Consider the following 22,149-nt stretch of genomic DNA (forward strand, 5'->3'; position numbering starts at 1 on the left):
CCGGATTCCTGGGAAGCATCTACAGCGCTACTAGGTCCTAAGGTGCAAAATACCAAGAGCTGTGATTAACTCCTGCCTACGAGAAGTTCATGTTGAAGAACAAGTGATGAATTTTTGTATTAGAAACAAAATTTTAGTGCGGTTTCACTGAGGTTTTAAAGCGGATCATTCATGTGGGTCGGTAATTCTAAGCATATGTGATGTTTTTGTGAAGACTTTTGATGATAATTAATTTGTTTTAGCTAAGATGTTGGACTTAAAAAAGCATTTCAAATAGTTAGCAGAGACATACTATTAGATAAATTGACAATAAGACTATTTATATAAGACTAGACCAAGAGAGAATGTATAGGGTTTAGATCTTATTTGAGTAACAGACTACAATGTGTTTATTTTGAGAATAATATTTCTGATTATTTCTGTTAAATATAGTCTTCACATTGTACAGTGTGGGATCCTTTATTGTTTTTATTTCATATAAATAATCTTGTTGGAACTAATTTCAGTATATTTAAAAAAAATTATTAAAAGAATATGTATTAACTTATCAATAATTATACGTTATATATTTATTTTGTTTCTATATTACATATTATTTATTTATATAAAATTTAATTCGATAACCTTAACCATGTGCTCCAAAATCATGAAGTTTTCTTAAAAACTGAACAAAACCTGCCGACATAATATTCTTTTTCAGCTACTTTTTGTTGAATATTCTAATTATATTTTCTGATTTTCTATTGGAATATTCATTCCATTTATTTTTAACTATTATCCCAAAATTCTGAAATTTAAGCATAAGAGAGCCTCCCATAGGTATATTTTCATCAACTTTTTTGTTATGTTTCCACTAACAAAAAAGTTAGTGAAAACCTATTACAAAGACGGTTAAATCCGTCTTTGTAATAATATTCCTAATCATACACAAATTATAATAAACCTTATTATGATTAGTGGTACTTTTTTTCCCTTACCTTCTGCTCAATATTCCAATGATAAATCTTATTTCATGATAAATCTATTATGCCATCCTTCAGACCAAAATTGTGTTGAATTGTCCCTAATAATAATATGCCAACTTATGTACCAAAAGGAAAAATTCAAATTTACCCAAAATTATTTCTCACCTAAAATTACATTTAAAGGAAATTACCGAACACCTCATTAAACAGCCTAAAAATAAAAATCCCGACCGCCCACCTGAACTGGCTCTCTCCGATATTTTCGGAAACGCTGACTCAGGAAATGTGTTTTTCCCAAATTACCGAACACGCCAATTTACAAACCAAAACAACACAGAAGCCGTAAGCAAATTAAACAAAGTGCAGCCCCAACCCAAAGTGCCTCAATAAACCTCTAAAATACGTCAATTACTTACTGCGATCGTACCCCTTCCCTCTCCCCCACACAGATTCAACACATACAAATGTTATTTACAAGAAACGACACGATCATGCAGTTTTCCTGGTGTTACCCAGCACCTTCCTTAACCTCCTTACATTGCTCTTCGCCTGCAAATAAGTCCGCGAGTCCTCCTGATTCAAGTCTATGGATTTCGAACGTTCCCGCACCCCGCTCAGATAGTCCTCGATTCGTTTTTCGCGGTTTTTATTAACGTTTATTGAGGATAACATGTGCATCGGCTTGAAATTCGTCACGCCCGACTCGTCGATCAGGATATAAGGGACGCGACCTGCCAATACGCCCCGAGCCGATTCCTTCGGAATAACCGCTTGGTAGGTGCCTCTGGACACCAGCACCGGCACGTCCAGGCGCATTTTTCGCATCAAAAAGTCCTCGATAGAGAGCAGATTTTGTTTCTTCATCATATCGTACGGGATGTCCCGAGAGTTCCTCAGGGGAGCCATTTCAGACATCACGATGGCACTCTCTCTAATCAATTGTCTGATTCTGGGATCCGATCTGGCACACTCCGGGTTCTTTTTGATCCTGCTTATGGCGGTTTTTAGCGAGTAGTCTTTTTCGGCCAGTTGTCTTATGAGGGTCATCCTTTTAAGCATCTCTATGGAGCATTCCTCCAGATTGTTAAGAGCTGTTTTTGGTTTAGATAAGTTTTCAACTACGTCCTCCAGATCTAAAGCTTTAGCAAAGCTCAGTGCCTCCTCAATAAACTCTAGAACGGTGCTTTCCTTCTTGGAAAGAAGTACTTCAAAGTTGCTTTCCATCAAGGCTCTTGTGGTGGCCACTATGCTGTCCTGTAGAATTTCCATGGCTGCCTCCTCTCCAATAACCCCCTTGCTACGTATTTTAATGGTATTTGATAAGTCCTGGATTATTTCTGGACATAGTTTTACAATTTTTGTAAACGAGGTATTCATGATGCCATCCTCAATAATTTTATCCAAGTTCTTAAGGCAATCTTGCAAATTTAAGTTTGGTTGGGTTAGATTCTTTAAACACGCCACTTTTGTATGTGATATATCCAGAGTAAGCTGCTTAAGAACCGTGTCACATACCTCCAAGCGGTCCGTGGAGGTCTCCAAAAGCTTCAAAAGTTCTCCAAGCAGCTTAGGGTCAGACTTCAAGGAATCTTCAAGGATATCAACTATTGAATGCAAAGCAAGTACTTGGTCTTTCGGACGGTTCTTATAAACGTCATTAGCAGCTACCAAAGCTGTCTTAAGTAAAACTTTTAGCTTCATGGAGGATTTGTTGAATTTTTCATCCCATTCTGTGGGTTTTATGTTAACATCCAGGTTAATGTTTTCTAGCCTAATGCCATTTCTGTCTCTGAAGTTAGCTGTCCTTCTGGTAATGGCTATCAAAACCTCTGAGAGTTTCTTGATATCCTGAGAAGTTATTTTAGTGGCAGCATCCATTGCGTCACTATCATCCACGTAAGAGATCAAGTTGCTTTCAGATATCATACTGAGTTTCCTAAGCTCCTCCAGTTTCTTTTTTAATAGCAGCTTTTTCTCTTCTAAGCTGCTTATCAGGTCATTCATACCATCGTCTTGAAGAATCATTTTTAGTTTCTCAAGCTCCTGGCGTTGCTTGAGATGGATGGCTTCGATATCCAACTCTTCATGATTGAGCTCCTCACTACTGACGGTGTCATCTTCGTCAGAAGAGGAGCTCTGGTCATTGACACTTTCCACAATAATCTCGATATTCTCAAAATCACTTACGCCGCTTTCCTTCATGATGTCCTCGATGCACTCTTTGATCTCTTCTTGTTCGTTCTCTTCTGGTACTACACTGATGATCCTTAAAAGTTTCTTCCGTCTAGTTTGTCTTTGTTCTTCAGGTTCAGGTGCAGGGCGTTCCTCTGGTGCTGTGGCAAAAGTTAACTGGCCGCCAGAGGTTATAGTCGATTGGGTTGGTAAAAACAATGGGTCCTTCTGTTCATCTCCCATAATCAATCCATTGACCAAAGTGGGCTTGCTGTCAATGTTGATGGTAATGCCAGGAGCATATTCAGCTCCGAACTCGTTCTGGATAGTTTGGCCTGGCACAAATACATCCCCGTCTTCCGTATGGACCATTTGGCCACTGATGAAGCACTCTTTGCCAGATGCTAGGGTGACTTTGGCCCCTTTGAGGGTGCGACTGTCCGTTTCCAAATCAGTTAAAGTGGCTTGCCCGAGATTTTTTATGATATCAGGTATGTCTTTGAGAGTGGGAAGTTGATCGAGCAACTCTTCGCGTTGGCTAAGGGTTTCATTGACATGCTTAGTAGCTTCCAGGTCATTGATTTCCATGGCAATTGGGGTTTCTGTGACCGGAGCGTCAATGTCATCGATTACCCTCTTGGCGTCTTCTTCGAACTTTTTCCAGTCGAATTTACGCATGATCTGCTTCATCATTTCCTTAAAAGCTTTAGTGCCTTCCCACTTGTGCTTCTTGCGCTTTTTCAGAATTTTTTTCATTTCCTCCTCCCACTTTTCTTCTTGCATTTCTTTGTCTTCGAATAGTTTGGCGAGGCCCATAGTGTATTTGCCATGGTGATGAAATTTTTCTTCTTCCTTAGTGGTGGTGCCTTGACCACTATAGAGGGGTTGTCCGTTTGGCTCGTAGTACTGGATTTCTAGGGGGACTTTTTTGAAGTCTTTGGTTTTCACTAGGATTTTGTCGTTCTTTTGAGATACCAGGACGTCTATGATGTCACCGTCCTGGACTGCTAATTCAAAGGCCGCCTCAAAGACTATATTGTATTTTTTGTCTTCGACAGTGTAAACGTATAGTCCAGGGGACTTGGGTTTGCTGTCCAGGATGTTTTTAAGTCTTTTTTGGTTCTCATTGTCTGGGTCGAAGGTAGGGGTCATATAAGTGAAATCGTCCATTGTTTTGTGCTTTTTAGCTTTCGATTTAGTTTTGAAGCGATGATTGCGCAGCACAGGGATGTAGTGCTGATATTTGGCGCCCAGCAGCCATTTCCCGGTGATCCTGAGGGTGCGCAACGCGTCCTTCGGGGTCAAAGGCTTAAGCAAAGGCAAATAAAAGTTCCGAGTGAATATTTTACTCGCCCCGGTGATTTTGCAGAAAGAAAGCACGTAATTGACCATTTTACAGATTTTTATTTAAAACTTTTTCCGGTTCTTATGATAACACTTAAAAAATAAACTTAAATTAAACAAATAGGCGAATGAACTACTGTTTACAAATAGAAGCGGATTTTTCGTTCGGAATTTTAGGTTCGTGGTGAGTCGAGATGTGCGTGATGAATTCCGTCGCGGCGCTCGTCTATTACTGGATCACCGGCGTCGCAGCGGCAGTTCTGCTGGATGGAATCCCCCTTCTAAAAAACTGTATGTGTGCCGTCGGCTGATCTGAAATTAAAAAAAAAAAAACTCTGGTTTATTCTTGGAGCGGTTATGTACTAATGACCCTATTTTCCTGTATGTGACATTGTTTAAAGTGAAGCCAAATAGCGTAGTTGGGTCTTTATTTTTGGCTTCCCTTGGTTTTAGAAGATGGGAGGACTGATGGTGGAGGGGAACTGATACTTTTTTGAGACTGGAAGCTTTGTTCTAAAATTATTGATCGTCAGAACCCATAAGAAAAAGGTACATTTTAAGACTTTAATTATTCTCCACCTCAACTATAACACCCTTTTCTTCGAAATGACTAGAATTACGAGAAAATACCAAAAAATGTTTTTTATAGGAAAATCCCCAGTCTACAATTTTAGTAACTAAACTTTTTTTGCTAAAACCATAAAACCAATGGTTTATAGTTATGGACCACAATGTGCATTAAAGGTCAATTCTCGCAATTTTCATCTTCAAGATTGCCTATCTAAAAATTTGGTAATTACCCGTTTTCTTTAAAGCTAAATTAAAGTAAGTTTCTGAGGCATGGACTAAAAAAAAATTTAGTGGGCAATATAATTTAATTCGTGCAATGCTTACTTTCAATGTCAATTTTTATTAGATTTATGAGAAAAAAGTAAGTGATGTCTTTGTATAAAAATATCTTATGTACATTTTTAGTTTTTACACTTTTCTTGCAAAAGCCTTTATTTTTCGAGCTATAGACCAAAGTGTGCATTTATTGGGGAAAATTATTTAATTTTTCCATTCCTCACTTTCAGTGAAAATTTTCTCAGAAACGAATAGAATTATGAGAAAAAGGTAATTAATATTTTTTATGTAAAAATTATCAATCTACCATTACTCCAGTTATTATAATTTTTACTCTAAAATCATTAGTTTTTGAATTATCGACCAAAATGTGCATTTACTGGGCAACATTATTTTATTCGTGCGATCCTTATTTCCAATGTCAATTTTCCCACAAACTATTAGACACAAAAATTAATAAATTATTAATAACTCTTAATAATAAAACAGTAAAATATATGAATATCAAAATTACCAGTGTACAACTTTAGTTATTAAATTTTTTTTTGCTAAAACCAATGGCCTGAGTGTGTCTGACCAAAACGTGCATTTACGTAGCAAAACTATTTATTTCGGGAATACTTACTTTCAATGTCAATTTTCTCGGGAACTATTAGAAAACAGTAAATAATATTTTTATATAAAATTAACCAATCTACAAATCACTTTTATTATTATACTTTTTTTATGGATTCTGACTTATAGATCAAATTGTGCATTTGCATTCGCATTTGCATTGTGCATTCTTACAATTCTTACTTTCAATATCAGTTTACTCAGAACCTATTAGAATTATGAGAAAAAAAAGTAATATTTTTGAAGAAATTGCTAATCTATATCTTTAATATTACACTTTTATGATTTAACCAAATGTTGATAAAACCAAAGATTTCTGAGTTTTAGAATAAATGTACATATACTGTGCAAAATTATTTAATTCATGTAATTATTACTTTCAATATCAATTTTCTCAAAAACTATTACAAATACAGATAAATTCAATAAAGCGTTTTTTATCAAAACTCTTCCAAATTGCATATTTGTTTATTGTTCTTTTATATACCAAAATGGGAGAATTATAAATTCTTCGTATCCCCAACTTTTAAACTGGATTTCTTCAAAAACGAAATTTCTTCCAAATCTTTTTAATAGAAAAGCTTTCAGTTACAACTTTGGTTATTAATTTTTTGGCTTAAGTCAGAGATTTTTTGATCATCAAAATTATTTAACTTGTGCAACCCGCGGTTTCTATTAATTTTTTAAGAAAAATTAATGGATTTTTTCTATTAATTTTTTGAAAAAATATTGCAATTACCTTATAGACCATGAAAATTCAAATGCCATGTAAACTTCCTGAAAAACACTTAAATTAGACGATGTTCCCGAATTAAAGCAAAATCTAAGAAAAAATCGAATAAAAGCCAACCGCTAAATCAAAGTCGGGGAGAGGAGGCAACCATGGGCGTGCTGTTATTTTTTTATAAGGTTTAACAAATTATATAAATTCAAAAAGATACAATGCTATAAGGATTTGGGAATATGATTTTGGCAAATACTCTCAGCCATATCTATTTTGGCTCATAAGTCGTTCAGTCACCTCGATGGTTTAGACAAAAGTATGAGAATGGAACTTGTAGATGAAAATTAAACTTGTAGAATAAATATTTGTCTATCAAAGACATAATAATTTTGTATTTCCTAACTAATTATAATATTTTCTAATAAAATCATTATTGAAACTTAGGTCTACAACCCAAAAAGGCATTGGACCCAGGTGAAGCCAACTAGTGTGTCTATAACTTAGAAACCAATGGTTTGATCAAAAGAAGTGTAATTATCGTAGTTTTTATATTTTTCTATAATTAAAATATTTTCTGAGAAAATAATTATTGAAACTTGATACAGCAAGTAATAAAGAAATTAGGTACAGATGACACCAATTTTTTTATATAACTCAGAAACCACTAGTTTGAAAATCTATCTTGACGCCTAAAAAAAATAAAAAGATGTGTAATAATCGCAGTTTGAAAGATTTCCTACCAAAAAGAATTTTGTATTTTTTTTTGTAATAATCAAAACATTTTTTGAGAAAATCACTATTGAAATTTTTCCTGCAACTAATAAAGAAATTAGGCCCAAGTGAGACCAATTTTTGACTATAACTTAGCAGCTACTGGTGTCATCAAAAAAAGTGTAATAGCTAAATTTGTAGACTGATTTTTTTTTTAAGAGGATATTTTGTATTTTTATAGTTATTGGAATATTTTTTGAGAAAAAACAATATTAAATACAACATTTTTTTTAAAAAGTATTGTACAAAGTAGAAAATAATTTAAAAAAAACTGATACGCCACTGCACAATTTGTACACATCGCCCTAACAACTTTCTTACCAAGCCAATGGGAACCAAGTGGAGGCAGTGGAGGTGTGCCTATAAAATGTTGATAAAATAATTTTAAAATTTTACTGTTGACCAAAAATAATTCAGATCACATTTAAGTCTATCACACACGAACTTAAAGACTATCACACTTTAATATTATAACATTCACAATTTAATCCATAAAAACTTACAAAATAAAAAATGTCCGGAGCAGCCGCCGCACCAAAACTAAACTTAGTGCCGCTTAAAGTCAAAATCTGAACTGTACGAGCTCAGAAACTTTTGATACTTTAACATCCTGGTCTGAGTTTTGGCCCTCTCGATGATATCCTTCGTCTTATCATCATCGAAGAAGGTGCCCTTTTTAATGCTCAGCTCCAATTCCTCCAGTTTAGCGCTCTTTTTCACCGGCTGCAATGGCTCGTACTTCGGGGGCTTCTCGATCTTCATTTCCTTGCACTTCTTCCGAACCTCCATGCGTAATTTCATCACCTTGCTCTCCTCCTTAAGTATCTTCTCCTCCTGTCGTTCCTTCATCCGTTTCTTTTCCTCCTCCTCACGTAATCTCCGTTGCTCCTCCAAGACCTTTAAGGGATCTTCGACTGGTTGTCTCTCAGGTCTGAAAACCTCCCTCGGAGGTGTCCGCTCTTTAGGTTTCATTTCAACTGGAGGTCGTTTCTTGACGCGTTCCTTAATCAAAGGCTCTGACGGTTCCTCAAAGGTACGACGCTTAATGACTATTTCTTCATCCTTGATTACGCGTGGTTTCGGTTTCGGTGGTGGGGGAGGACTGGGAGTCAACTCTCTGCGACGACGCGCTGGTGGGAGATCGTCGTCGGTCGCTTCGAACTTGAGTTGACCTTCCTCTGTAATAGTCGATTCTCCTGGCAAGAACATTGCTGGAGATTCCTCCTCGCCCATTACCAAACCTGGAATTAACGTGGGTTCACCTTCTAAAAGTACGGTGATGCCAGGCGTGTATTCGGAGGTACCGTCTTCCTGTTCGACAGTTTGACCAGGCACGAATATTTCATTTTCGTCTGTTTTAACGATCTGACCTGGGACGAAGCAAGAGCGTCCATCAGGAATTTGTACTCTGGCCCCAGATACGTTTACCATTTCCTCCATTTCACCACTTTCAAAGTTCTTTATGACCTGGGGTACCTCGAGCATAGTTGGGAGTTGCTCCAGCACAGCTTCACCGCCCTCTTTCAGTTTCTCGTTGACGTGTCTAGTTTTTTCCATATCATCCACCTCCATGGGGATGTTTTCTTCTTCGACGGTTTCCTCTTGTTCGACAACGATTTGTTTCGTGTCCTCCTCAAACTTGTCCCAATCCATGTTTTCCAAGCAGCCACTCATCATGGCCTTCCAGTCCATGCTGTCCTCACCCTTGACCTTCTTCTTGCGTTTGTTTGCCAGCCGCATCATCTCCAACTCCCATTCTTCCACGCCAGACTCTTTGGCCTCAAACAGCTTCGCTATGGAGAAGGTCTCTTTGCCGTGGTGGTGTTCTTGTTCCACGTGCTCCTTGGTCCAGCCTGATCCTCTGTAGAGGGTGCAGTTTTGGTTGAATGGGGCTATCGGGACGGTTACCTTGAGCCCGTTCGCCAGCTTAATTAGAATTTTCTCGCTGCGTTGAGCGATAGTTATGTCCACAATGTCTTTATCCTTGATGGCTTTTTCCATTTGGTAGCTAATAACTAGATTGCATCCTTTGTCGGTGCATTCATATACATAATACTGTCCGCGCCCCCGGGGTTTACGTACCAGAATGTTGTTGACCGCCGGGTGCCCTTCCATGTTCTCGTCCAGGAATGGTTCGACATATCGTATGTTTTCATTTCGTTTTATTTTCTTTTTAATCACCGGGACCCCTTTGCCACGTCGTTTCTTCTCGGCAAGTTTCTCTTCGTGAGGTTTGAGTACGGGGATGTAATGTTCGATGCGGCTCCCTAAAACGTTCTCCCCGGTGATGATTTTTCTCCTTAATGCGTCTTTGGGCGACAAGGGCTTGAGTAGGGGCAAGTAGTAATTGCGCTGGAACAACTTGCTTGCCCTAGTGATCTTGCAGAGGGATATCTTGACGTTGATTGGCATGTCGATGCTTCTATTTGTAAACTGTTATATAAAAGCTAAGATCGGATCGGCGAGTCGAGCAGCGGCGACAGTGAACTAATTTTTATTAGTTCTATGCACAGGTGGAATCCGAAGAATCTTGACTCGTTGCCCGACTCGTCGTCACCTGATCGACTGTCCGAATTTAGTAACACTTCTAATGCGAATATACCGGTTTCCATACACGATGACGCATGATCCCCACCGTGTCGAACACTTTTTTATATTGGTACGTATCTATCCAATGGAATTTCTCGGTGTACTCGTTGGTTATGTATTTCTTATGGTCGGCTTCAAAGAATCGACCCTTTTTGATGCTCTTCTCAAGTTCGCGTAATTTTTCACTCTTTCTTACCGGCTCCAGGGGCTCGTATATGGGCGGGGGTGGCAGTGATTCTCTCATCTTCTTCGCTTTCATTCTCAATTCCAGCCGATATTTGTTCAGCCTGGCTTCTTCTTTGCCAGTTTTCTCTTTAAACGCCTCGACGCGTTCCTTCTGTTGCTCCAAAATATCCTTCTCAAACGTGGGGGTTTGTAGATTGAACAGTTTCGCCTCGATGATAATGGTCGGGCGCCTCTCTAGGGTTGGTGGTGCCGGTGCAGGGGCTGGTTCCGCTACTTTTTTAGGACCGCGGACGCGACGTTTAGGACCCATGTTTTCCGTCTTAAACTCGCGCTTGGGTCGCTCGTAAGTGAGCTCCTTCCTTTTTGGTTTGGGGGGCGGTCTCTGTTCGATCTCCTCGTCTTCGCTGTTTTGCTCCTCTTCCAGCTCGATTTCTTCCACCTCCTTTTCGGGGGGCGGGGTGTCGACGTGCGGCAATATGTCCTCGTCGGTCGCCGCGAACTGTAATTCACCCGACTCGGTGATAGTCGACTCGCCTGGCAGGAACATGGATTTATCCGGGTCATTGCCCATTACCAAACCGGGAATTAGGGTGGGCTCGTTGTCTAATAATACCGTGAACCCGGGCGTGTACTCCTTGACACCGGATTCGTTAAGGATCGTTTGTCCTGGCACGAATAGGTCTCCCTCCTCTGACGTCACCATTTGGCCGGGAACGAACCGTTCCCCGGGACGTTCCGCTGATGCCTTCAAATTGACACGTGCCCCAGATATATTTGCTATTTCTGTTAACTCACTTTGATCTTTGATGACCTTAAGGATTTCAGGGATTTCTGGCATAGTTGGTAGTAAGGACAGAACTTCTTCGCCTGCCGCTTTCAATTTATCTATAACGTCGCAAGTTTTATCAATATTATCCAGTTGCATGGCAATTGGCTCATCATTGACGGGCTCATTAGCTTGTTCGACGATCTGCTTGGTTTCTTCTTCGAACGCGTCCCAGTCCATGTTCGAAGCTGTTGCCGCGAGCATCTCTTTCCAATCGCGGGTATCCTCGCCTTTCATCTTTTTCTTGCGCTTGTTAGCCATCCTCATCATTTCCAGCTCCCATTCTTCTATGCCTGCTTCTTTCGCTTCGAAAAGTTGGGCAATAGAGAAGGTTTCTCTACCATGATGATGGTACTCCTCGATGTCTTTGCGGGTCCAACCTTCGCCTCTGTAAAGAGGTCCTTTACCTAGAAAGATAAATTCAATAAATGACCATTAAGTTTCGAATAATAATAAATGAAGAGTTTGAAATACACTTTTGTTCCTTGGTAATATTTAAATTCTTTTTCCGAACTAATTTCATAAATGGTGTTAAACTTAACTATTTTGCTGTAGGTTTGCTAGTTAATTTAATGGTAAATTCAATACTACCAAGGCTTTCCAAAATCGTCATGATAATCTTTTTTAGATGTTGACTTAAAGGCGATAGCAGACTTTCATTACTATGAATAGCTTACCCAAAATAAAAGTACTTTTTAAAAAATATATGTAAGTCTGACGACATGGTACTCTTTTTCAACTAAGTTTTTCTAATTAGTTTAATGGTAATATCAGATATTCGCACAATTCTTAATTGTCAGAAAAACAATGAATATCTAAAATATACAAACTCTGGAATTTTGTCTCTCACAGAAAAGATTGGCAACGGAAAAAAATCACCGCCATTATAGCCAATGCAATTATTGAATTATGCAATTCAATTGCACTAATGGACAATGAGCAAATTAGAACTCAAAATTTATACGAACTTGAATATAAAACTATACCAATAGTTTCACGATACTCGTCTGAAGGAGGATGTTCTCAGATTTTAAGAGAACATATGGATAGATTCTCTATTTCTGGGGTGAAAATAACTCTACTTGCACTCCACGTTAACTTTCTGTAACTCATTGAACAAAATTTGATAATATTGTGACTGGGCGTTTCAGTTGGAGCTCAATAAATTATAATTTTGCAATTAAATAAAAAATCTATTCTTGCTCTATAGGCTATGCATTACGAACTAGAATGGCCAATATCCAATAGATATAAACATGTACTTCTACTGACAGACGTTCGTTCAATATTTCCAAAGATGGTGAGTTTTGGTTACCAAAAGGAATTAATTAATAATTATTATATAAATAACACTATGTGTTTACTACCAAATAACGCTTCCTTTACTATTAACTTTATTAGATTAAAAATATTTTACATGAGAGGTGGACAAAATATTGGGAAGATTCGGGGAACTCTCAGGCACCCAGTATTATGAAATTTACGAAAATAAACCGATAAAACACTGGTATAAAAATGATAATATATTACTAATAAATATATTACTGATTGGTAGATTAAAGTTTATTCATGCAGGTTCCCGATGTATTTGCATAAAATCAAAATTTTACATAATCCGAACTGTTCTTGCGGAGAATATGGTAATTTAAATCACATTATTTTTTATTTAATTGTCCTCTTAACGTTTAGCACACGAACAATCTATATGAATTCCCTTTATAGCGGAAATATTTCGGCTCGTTATAATATACTGGGATCTGACATAAAACAGTCCACCCTGAAAATCTTGAAAACTAAATTGTTTAGCCACAAACGGCCGAACGCGGTAAATTTAATATTGAGGGGAACACTTATTGACAGAAATTGCGTTTCTCTGACATCTTCTTCTCAGCCTCAAAGCCCCCATGTAATTTTTTTTAATTGGGAACAGGGGGTCGAGTAGTACCTTGAATTAAAGGTAATTTTATTCTATACATAACCCTATTTTTATTTTTTTATTTTATCAATTCGTTCTCGAGAAATATGAATAAACACAATTTTATTTGGAAGATCTTCAATAAATTCAGGCTTTGTGTGCAAAGAGTTTGGTTTTTAGATGACTCCAAAAAAAAAATCCAAAGGGGTAAGATCGGGAGACCTAGAGGCCAATTTACGGTATCTCTGCGGCCAATCCATAATCCAGGAAATTGTTAAAAAAAAATCACGAACGGCAGCAGCATATTGTGGTGGTGCGCCATCTTGTGGAAATATCAGCTAATTTTCTAGAAGGTTATCATCTTGTTCAAGTAACTCAGTTATTCTGGAATTGATGGGGTCCTGCAGAAGTTCCAAGTAATTTTCAACATGATTTGTATAAATAAAAAAAGGTGCAACAATATGATCTCCCAGGATACCAGCCCATACATTAAATTTTTGAGGTCGCTGCGTATGTGTTTCTCGAAATACATGAGAACTAGTGGCGCTGCAGTATAGACAGTTGTGTCTATTGATTTCACCGTGTATTTTTTTAACATAATTAAAAAATTATGCATACATACATATATACTCATACTCATGCTCATAAAATATATTACCAAAATTAAATTGTTACATACATATTTATATTATACAAAAATTTTTTATGTTTACTATTGTAATTATATTAGGTACCTAGAAAAAGTAATTTCTGAATGTACCCTAATAACTATAATAGTAAGAGTTTAATAGTAAAAACTAAATGGATAAATTAATATTAAAATAAGATATAGTTGTGGACCATTTGCTCAAACTCATAACAAAACTTAATTAGCGTGATCATTGAATTAAAAAAAAAGAAGTTTTATTACTTTGAATCAAGAAAGAAAATTCAGAATAATAATAATAATAATAATAAATATTTTTTATTTGCATAGAAGAAACAAAAAAAATACAAGTTTACAAAATCTAGCAATAAATTTACGCAAATAAAAGGCCTACAAATTCAGAATTCTGCCATGGCAGATTCTGGTCCTTAACATTGTGGCCCCACACTTCATTAAAAAAAATGGTAATTTCAGTAACGCTCATTAACAGTAACCAAAAGCTTTAGTATAATCCAACAACACCAGAGCAGAAATCTTACCATCATCCCTAGCCCGAATTACGTCATCAATAACGTCCGCCATAGCCGAAGTACAACTATAATTTGTTCTAAATCCAGATTGCTTAGGTGGTAAAATATCATTATTATTAAGAAAACTACGAATTTGAGAGTCTAGAATGCGTTCGAGAATTTTTGAAAACGTTGGTAAAATACTGATAGACCTAAATTGACTAAAATCTGTTGGATTATGCACTTTCGGCAATGGCAACACAAAGGCTTCTTTCCAGCATTTGGGAAAGTAGTTTTTATTAATACACTCGTTAACAATATGTAAAATAAAGGGTATAATAAAAGGACAGCATAGTTGAATTAACGTAATATTAAGATTATCCACCCCGAATGCTTTAGACTTAATACGTAACATAATTATAATAATAATTATATTATATAATAATTGCAGAAATAGTATTATAATCAGTGGGATGAAAAGAAAACTTATTTAAGGTTGGTAATGCATTCTGATCATAAAAATTAATTAACTCATCACAATTATCAATATTTGTCACTCTTGTACTATCTATAAAATACGAATTAAAATTGTTGGTATTTACAAAAGATTTAGGAATTTGCTTCTGCTTTGATGGCAATATTTTTCTTAGTTCACGCCACTTGTCCTTGTATGTACAATTCTCAAATTTATCACTATAAAAAGCCCTTTTTTCCGCTCTAATCGCTGTTGTTGTATAGTTTCTAAGCTGTTTGTAATAATTCCATTTAGCTGGCAGTTTAGTTGTTTTAAAACCCTTTAATGCCTTATTTCTTAATTTTTGCAATAGTTTAATATTATCTGTCAGCCACGGAGAATCTTTTTTTTTCGAACAACTATAGTTTTAATAGGAGCATGCTTGTCGAACAATTTGAGTAAGTTATTGTTTAAAAAATGTATCTTATCATCTATGGATTCGAATTTATATATTAAATGAAATGGAACAGCCTCCAAATCCTCTTGAAAGTTGTTTAGGTTTATATCTTTTAAGAATCTATAAGATACAATGTGCGGTTGTACAATAGACTCCGTCACATTAAATTCACAAAAAACGCCAAAATGGTCAGAAAATGTAGAGCTTATTATGCCAGATTTCAAAATGCCAACATGATTTGTAAAAATAAGATCTATAATTGAACTAGTGTTGTTGGTCATACGAGTATGCTCCGTTATAAGTTGCTTCAAATCGAAAGTTTCACACAAAGAAATAAGCTGAGTTGCATGACTGTAATTTAATTTAGATATATCAATGTTAAAATCACCTAGACACGTTATATTTATAAAATTTGAAAAAATTTCAATTAGTGTTTCCTCTAAAGTTAAAAAAAACTCTGAATTTGAATGTTGAAAACTTTTCGAAATTATGAGCTATAAAAGTGATACATTTCTTACTAAAAGCTTTTCTGTTCCCTATCATCCTTACTGTTAGCGGCAAAATGTTGTATATATTTACACTAAGTTAATGTTAATGACTAAGGTTCTCATTTTCGTAAGAACTTCCCCGTACTATTATAGTATATCTCAGTAAAGACTCTAAAAGAGCTTTGTAAACACATATCAAAAGTTGTTCGTTTAGAATTTCCCTAATCATATAAAATTTCCGAATTAATTTTTTATGTTATTAGGTAATCTTAACACATGTTCTTTCTCTGTTATTAGTTAATCTTAACACTCGTGGTTCTGGTCGACGATTACTCCTAAATATTTAGTAAATTGTACATCCCTTATTTCATTCTCAAATCCATTTACCTGGATGCTATTAAAATTAGGACGATTGGCATTTGTTGGGGAGAAAGCTATGTAGTTGGTTTTGTCTTAATGTAAGTTTGAAAGAGTCTAGTCAAATTTTCATTAATCTTAAACCTAAAGATGTTTTTTCACGTACGTCTTCACAAGTTTCACCCACAAAATGACCACAGTATCGTCACCATAAGAAACCACCTTACCATTTTGAAGTAAGATATCTATCAAAAATTTATATCGATTAAGAAAAGTAATGGCCCAAGAACGGTTCCCTGTGGTATTCCTATCAGCATTCTTAAACGAAGCATTCTTCAAGCAAATTTCTCTCACGAGTTAACGTCACTAAAGTACACACAAAATTGTATCCGACGATCAAAATCATCTTTATTAAGCTCATGTAATGTAAGCTCATGATTTTGTTTCTCTCTAGTTTGAATTTATTTCTCGAAACTTCCTCATCTAATCCATTACTTAAGGATGATTTACGATGATTTACATTAAAAGCACGTGCTGCTGCTTTAGCAGACTTATTTTCTTGATAATAAAGACCCATAAACTTAATTCTTTCTTGCAGCGTATAAACCATTGTTATTAATACTATCAATATCACCAGGACTAGATTAAACAAATACTTTGTGCTACTGTTATAAGACCCCGCATTTTTGTGAAAATAACTTGAATTTTCGGAATGCATTTTTTTCTTGGTTAGAGGTAACTTCTGGATAATTTTAAAAAAATTATGCAGGCAACACAATCGCAAGATTTAAGCTCATACAGCCTTATTCATATTTGTTGATAACGAATTGATAAACAAAAAAAATTAAAATAGGGCTATGTAGAGATTAAAATTACTTTAATTGAATGTATCACTCGACCTCTATTACCATTTAAAAAAATTAATTTGGAGTTCTGGAGGGTAAGAGTATGACGTTATAGAAACGCAATTTTTGTCAATAAATATCTCCCCCCAGTATTAAATTTGAGGTGTTCGGCCGTTTTCAGCTAAACAATTTATTTTTCAAGATTTTCAGGGTGGACTGTTCTATTTCGGACACCCTGTATAAATAACCCTTTTGGCTAGAAGCCAAGAGGGCCTTGTGTTATTTCTACCTTCCTTTAAAGATATGATCGTTTAATTTAATTTTTTTTATAAGTTTAAACTGTTTAAGATTTTCAGAACAGAATATTATTAGTTCTTAAATAGGTATACATAATGTGTAATGTATATTTAATTTTTGTGCGAATTAAGACAGGAAAAGGAAGAAAAGAGAAAAAAAAAGAAATGAAAAAATTAAGTTAATATTAGAGATTATGCAAATATTTCTTGAAAAAAAATACAATGTGTAAGACTAATGTTACTGAAGAGAAAAACAAAGTTAAGCTGAACCAACCAACATGGTACTCTTTTTCAGCTAAGTTTTCCCAGCCAATTCAGTGTTAAAATTAAATTTGTGGTAGAATTAAGAGTTCTCTCAAAATCAAAAGAATATATTAAAAATTATACTGAAAAGAGTTCTCAAAATTTTTATTAAAAAAAAAGCTGAACCAAGCGACATGGTACTCTTTTTCAAATGATTATATTTAACTAATTTAATGGTAAAATCAGAATTTTGGTATTAAGGGTTTTTTGAAATTAAACAGATTTTAAATTGTGTTGAGACATAAAATTGTGCCGCTACTATGGGTCATCTATCGAAAGAGTTTCTTTCTTTGAGATTCACCCTCTGTCACTTGTCATTAATAATATATAAAATCAAAAAGGGACTACACAAAGTGTCGGCCTCAAATAACCGAAACTTTGTGTAGTCGCCTTTAGAATTTAAAATCTAGGTTTTTTTGAGCAAATGGACGACTTCATTCAGTTAATAATGTATGTCTCATATTTGAACCTCTGTTAGAAAATTAATTTAAGTTAAAGCTAAGAGCCTCTACATACCGTTGTAAGGACTCAGTGGCATGACAACTTTGGTACCATCCCGCATCTTAACCAAAATCTTCTCGTGTCTCTGTGCGATAATTACATCGATGATATCCTTGTCCCTAATGGCGCGTTCCATCTGGTGGGTGAACACCAGGGTGCACTTCTTCTCCGGGATGTAATACGTGTAACATTGTCCGCGGCCCTTGGACTTCCTGTTACAAACGTTTTCAAGTTTCGCATGGTTGTCCATGCCGCTATCGAAGAACGGCATCAAATACTTCATGGATTCCTTCTTTCGAAGTCGTTTTTTTCCTTTCCCCTTAGGCATATGTCTTTTCCTAGCCACCCTGGCCGAATACTCCTCCAGGACGGGGATCCAGTGCTCAAGAGCCTTCGACAATACATCTTTGCCTGGCAACAGAAAAAACCAAACTCATATTAACTAAATGTCCAATGTCAAACTATGTTAGTTGCCAATTTCCAACTTTTAGTTCAGAAGTTACATAAGAGCGTAATGACTTTTAAGTGTAACTAAGAGTTACGATGGTTTAAATATAGCAATTCCTCAGAAGGGGCTAATAGTAGATCTGTTACTTTAGATATTCTGAACCATAAATTACCTAGAAAATGTATCTAGTAGATTACTAAAATAAAAAGCGTGACATAGAGTAAACAATTTTTTCTAGATCGATGGTTCAGAAAGATTTAACTTCAAATTTCAGTGAAACTTGTGAATTGACATTCAATTTCTTGAAAAGCTCAATATCCAAACCAATTTTAGAGAATGTCGTTAAAATTAATCAAAAATATGTTGGCAACGGCATTGATCTGGCAACGATTTGGCGTTACGCTAGTTCAATATGCTGTCTGCAAGCCGTGGACTTAATGACGTAAGTCATTAAAGACTGCCATCTGTTATCAAGTTTGGATTAATTTACTCAGAAACACGAAAAATTATTAAATTTAATAGTTTTTAATTGTACAAGAACAGGAAACCAAAGATCAGAGATTAATTTAATTAAAAGTCTATATTTTGATTAGTGGCTTAGAGAGGTAATTCCCGGGCAGCGACTTTTGACTTAAGAGTTCCTTTTGCAACAATAACATAATGGCTTTTAAACTAAAACAAAAACCATAACGTAGAGCAAAGAAGTTTCGATAGATTTGATGAATGACAATTTTTCTTCGAATTCAAATTTCTTCCAAAATTGAACATCATTTCAGAAAAAACCATGGCAGAGTAATGAAGTAAAGAGAATTATACAAGTAAACAAATAATATGGCAATTTATGAATAAATAAAGTCTTTTCTTGGTTAAAATATTTTTGAGCGACGATCAAGGACCTTTTGTTTTGGTTTTTTGGTACTCAATCGCCTCTGCATAAAAAACAAATTACTCAGATACTACTCATAGTAGAGTAATGGACGACGAGAGCATAATGGAAAATACACACATTTCATGACAATTTGTCAATGACATAGAAGAATGCAATCAAATATTTCATAAGTCATAACTAAGTTATAGCATTTGTTAATTGAATTAAATCAATCATCAAATGATGTTATTTATAAGCTGCTCATAGTCCTGTAATGAAACAAAACGTAGAATGAATAATAAACAAATATGTTGATAGCTTGTAAATGAATCAGAAAGTTTCAAAGAAAATTTTCTGAGCTACAACCTGTTTGGGAGGCATTTACTAACAAAACTGAAACGCTTATTCAATAATCTGAACATAATTTCATGACAATTTTATGAATGACTAAAAAAAATTAGTAAAGAGTTAATTCTAAATTAAGGCTCCTTTTAAAATGAAATTGAAATGCTTGGCCATGAATAAAATTTACTAACTTATCCAATGATAATTTTATTTACTTTCTGAGCCATAATCAATATAAAAGTGTTCATTTATCAATGAACTTGTAGTAGAGTAATGGAACAAAATGTTCAATAGGACGTAAATAATAATTATCATGACAATATGCAGATGACTCAGACGGTTGCAATGACAAGTTTCAGAATCACATTCGATTATAAATATTTTTCAATAAAATCTGCCAAGAAATTAGATTTAATTTCGCAGAACCAGTTCAGAATAGAGTAAAAAAGCTAGAAGCTTAATGAAAATATATTAAATATCCATTTATTAAAAACGTTTTACGAGGACATACAATGAATAAAAGGAAATTACTCATTGAGGGGCATTAAAGCAAAAATCACAACGAACAACTAGTATATGAATTACTCAGACGGTAGCAATGACACATTTCTAAGCTAAAATCAATTTCAGACCTTCTCTTATCTTTATACTTGAATCTTCATTGTCGAACAGAGCCACGAAAAAGAACGATTTTACTATGACGGTGTTTTTCAATGAAATTCTATTGCTTCCTCATGAAATGAAGTTTGTAAATGTAAAATGAAGTTTGTAAAAAAAAATGTAAATAGCTCCGTGCGGAGCTATTTACATCTGTGATTTGGACACTAGGCATAATGAATGGAAACAAACAACGGTAGATTAACAAATAGGCATAATATAAAGTAAATAAATATCTTAAAAAATTATCAAAGCTCACGAACATGCGACGAAAAATAAGTCATGTCATAAGCAAATTAAGTGCCTTTTATGCAATTTAAACTAACTTGGCATGAATAAGATTAAGTTCAGAAGCTACCTATAGTAAAGCAATGAAGGAAACGGCGAATTAAAATGTAAACAAATCTATCAAAAACTCAGAAAGTTTTAATAAAAAAATTCTGTCTCTACAAACCATTTTTCAAATGAAATTCAATTGCTCATTCTACAGTCTGAGTACTGGTAATCTAATCATAACTTGTCGATGTCTTAGAAGAGCACCAGAGGTGCCTCATTGCAATCTGATTTTCATTGTCACGACATGAATACAATGAAATTACTCAGAAACTACCCATATTAGAGCCATGGCATAAACAATATAACAACCACAGTCACAATCCAAATAGCATTTATGTGAATAAAAATAATATGAAATTACTCATAAATCAGTCATTGTAGTCTGTAATCACAAGGGGAAAGAAAGGTTTACCAGTGAAACTCTAGTGTCGTTTTTATGAATCAAAAATGACGTTATTTGGACACTAAGTATAGTAGAATAATGAAACTCCAATAAATTCTCATAAAAGAATAAAGGATAATGGATAGAGAACATAAAGAAAATAAATATCTTGAAAAATTGTCAATGGCTCAGAAAGATGCAGAAAAAATTGCTGAGGCACAATCAAACTATAGGGTTTTTAAGAACAGACAACCCAATAATTAGCAAACAAATACAGTGACAATTTATGAATAACTCAGAAGGGCATAATAAAAATTTTCTGAACCATATTGTGATTGTTTAAATTGCTTTTAAGTGAACAAAAGTTCACTTAAAAGCAATTCAGAAAATACCTATTGAAATAAATAGCATTAGATATGACAAATAAACAAATCAGAAAGTTTAAAAAAATTAATTTTGCGACCAAAGTGTCGCTACGAATCATTTTCCAATGAAATGTAGTTACTCATTAACAATCTAATCGTAATTTGTAGGTGAGTCATTGACTCAGAAAGCTGTAAATAGTAGTAGACAATAGAGAAAAGATAAGATACTATTAAAATTCATCAACATATGAGTGACTCAGTCGATAACAATATGAGACATTTCATCGATACTACCTGTTAGTATAATTAATATTATTAACAATATTTAATAAAAACTAAGATGGAAGAATAATGAGTAGAGTCTTGCCTGTGATAACGTGTATCCGAAGGGCATCCTTGGGCGACAAAGGCTTGAGCAGTGGCAAGTAAAAGTTCCTCTGGAAAAGTTTACTTTGTCTCGTGATGTTACATAACTGGATCATAACATTGAAAGGCATTTTGCTGGATTATGACAGTTCGATATTTCACTACACTTAATAAAAATATATCCCTAAGAGGACAGGACTATTGTTCGAGCACTACTGAGCTAAAAATTGCCCTGAAAAAAGTGGGGCGTGATATGTTACACTTGACCTATTTTTACCACCTTGATTCAAATCATTTGGCTAATTGATTAATTTGTTGTTGGATGATCTGGTGAATACTCTTCGACATTTTCTTTCCTTAATGGGAAATTTATCATCGTTTGCCAATTTACGGAACGGCATGTGATTCACCCTTTATATCCGATACTTCATCAGATCAACGGATTATAAAAGCTCCTAGGATATCTAACGAATCAAGGGCCATCCCTAATCTTAACCCTTTCGAAGATAATTCTATTCCGAACCAAGAAACTGAATGGGGTACTTCAATACCGTTAATATTTCAGAAATAAAT

General features: G+C 35.1%; 3 protein-coding genes across 4 annotated transcripts in view; all 3 read right to left on the minus strand.

Annotated features, from left to right (window-relative positions):
• LOC126733538 (putative leucine-rich repeat-containing protein DDB_G0290503) overlaps positions 1-4,529 on the minus strand; it is a 77,194-nt gene extending 72,665 nt beyond the window's left edge. The window contains exon 1 of one of the 2 annotated variants that reach the window (XR_007659751.1): positions 1,382-4,529. Coding sequence is in view for 1 of the 2 variants with exons in the window: in XM_050436873.1 (XP_050292830.1) it covers positions 1,503-4,529 (3,027 nt within the window). In the remaining variant the exon portion in view is untranslated. The remainder of the gene's footprint in view (positions 1-1,381) is intronic. The other variant, XM_050436873.1, reaches the window with a different exon arrangement.
• LOC126733541 (titin-like) lies at positions 4,522-9,997 on the minus strand. Its single transcript, XM_050436875.1, has 2 exons — positions 7,941-9,997; positions 4,522-4,793 (listed from the first exon to the last, which is right to left on the minus strand). Exon 1 carries the CDS (start codon positions 9,847-9,849, stop codon positions 7,984-7,986), a length of 1,866 nt encoding a protein of 621 aa, XP_050292832.1. The 5' UTR covers positions 9,850-9,997; the 3' UTR covers positions 4,522-4,793; positions 7,941-7,983.
• LOC126733540 (uncharacterized) lies at positions 9,874-21,798 on the minus strand. Its single transcript, XM_050436874.1, has 3 exons — positions 21,578-21,798; positions 17,825-18,220; positions 9,874-11,445 (listed from the first exon to the last, which is right to left on the minus strand). Exons 1-3 carry the CDS (start codon positions 21,705-21,707, stop codon positions 10,025-10,027), a joined length of 1,947 nt encoding a protein of 648 aa, XP_050292831.1. The 5' UTR covers positions 21,708-21,798; the 3' UTR covers positions 9,874-10,024.
• Between the last annotated feature and the right edge of the window lie 351 nt (positions 21,799-22,149).

Source organism: Anthonomus grandis, chromosome 2, assembly GCF_022605725.1.
Source record: "Anthonomus grandis grandis chromosome 2, icAntGran1.3, whole genome shotgun sequence".
Classification (NCBI taxonomy): Eukaryota; Metazoa; Arthropoda; class Insecta; order Coleoptera; family Curculionidae; genus Anthonomus; species Anthonomus grandis.

Coding starts and splice junctions, on each gene's coding strand:
- LOC126733540 (XM_050436874.1), bottom strand. CDS start 21,707: ATGCCTTTCAATGTTATGATCCAGTTATGTAACATCACGAGACAAAGT. Junction 18,221..21,577: donor TCGGATACACGTTATCACAG/GCAAGACTCTAC, acceptor TTCTGTTGCCAG/GCAAAGATGTATTGTCGAAG. Junction 11,446..17,824: donor GCCACTGAGTCCTTACAACG/GTATGTAGAGGC, acceptor TTATCTTTCTAG/GTAAAGGACCTCTTTACAGA.
- LOC126733541 (XM_050436875.1), bottom strand. CDS start 9,849: ATGCCAATCAACGTCAAGATATCCCTCTGCAAGATCACTAGGGCAAGC.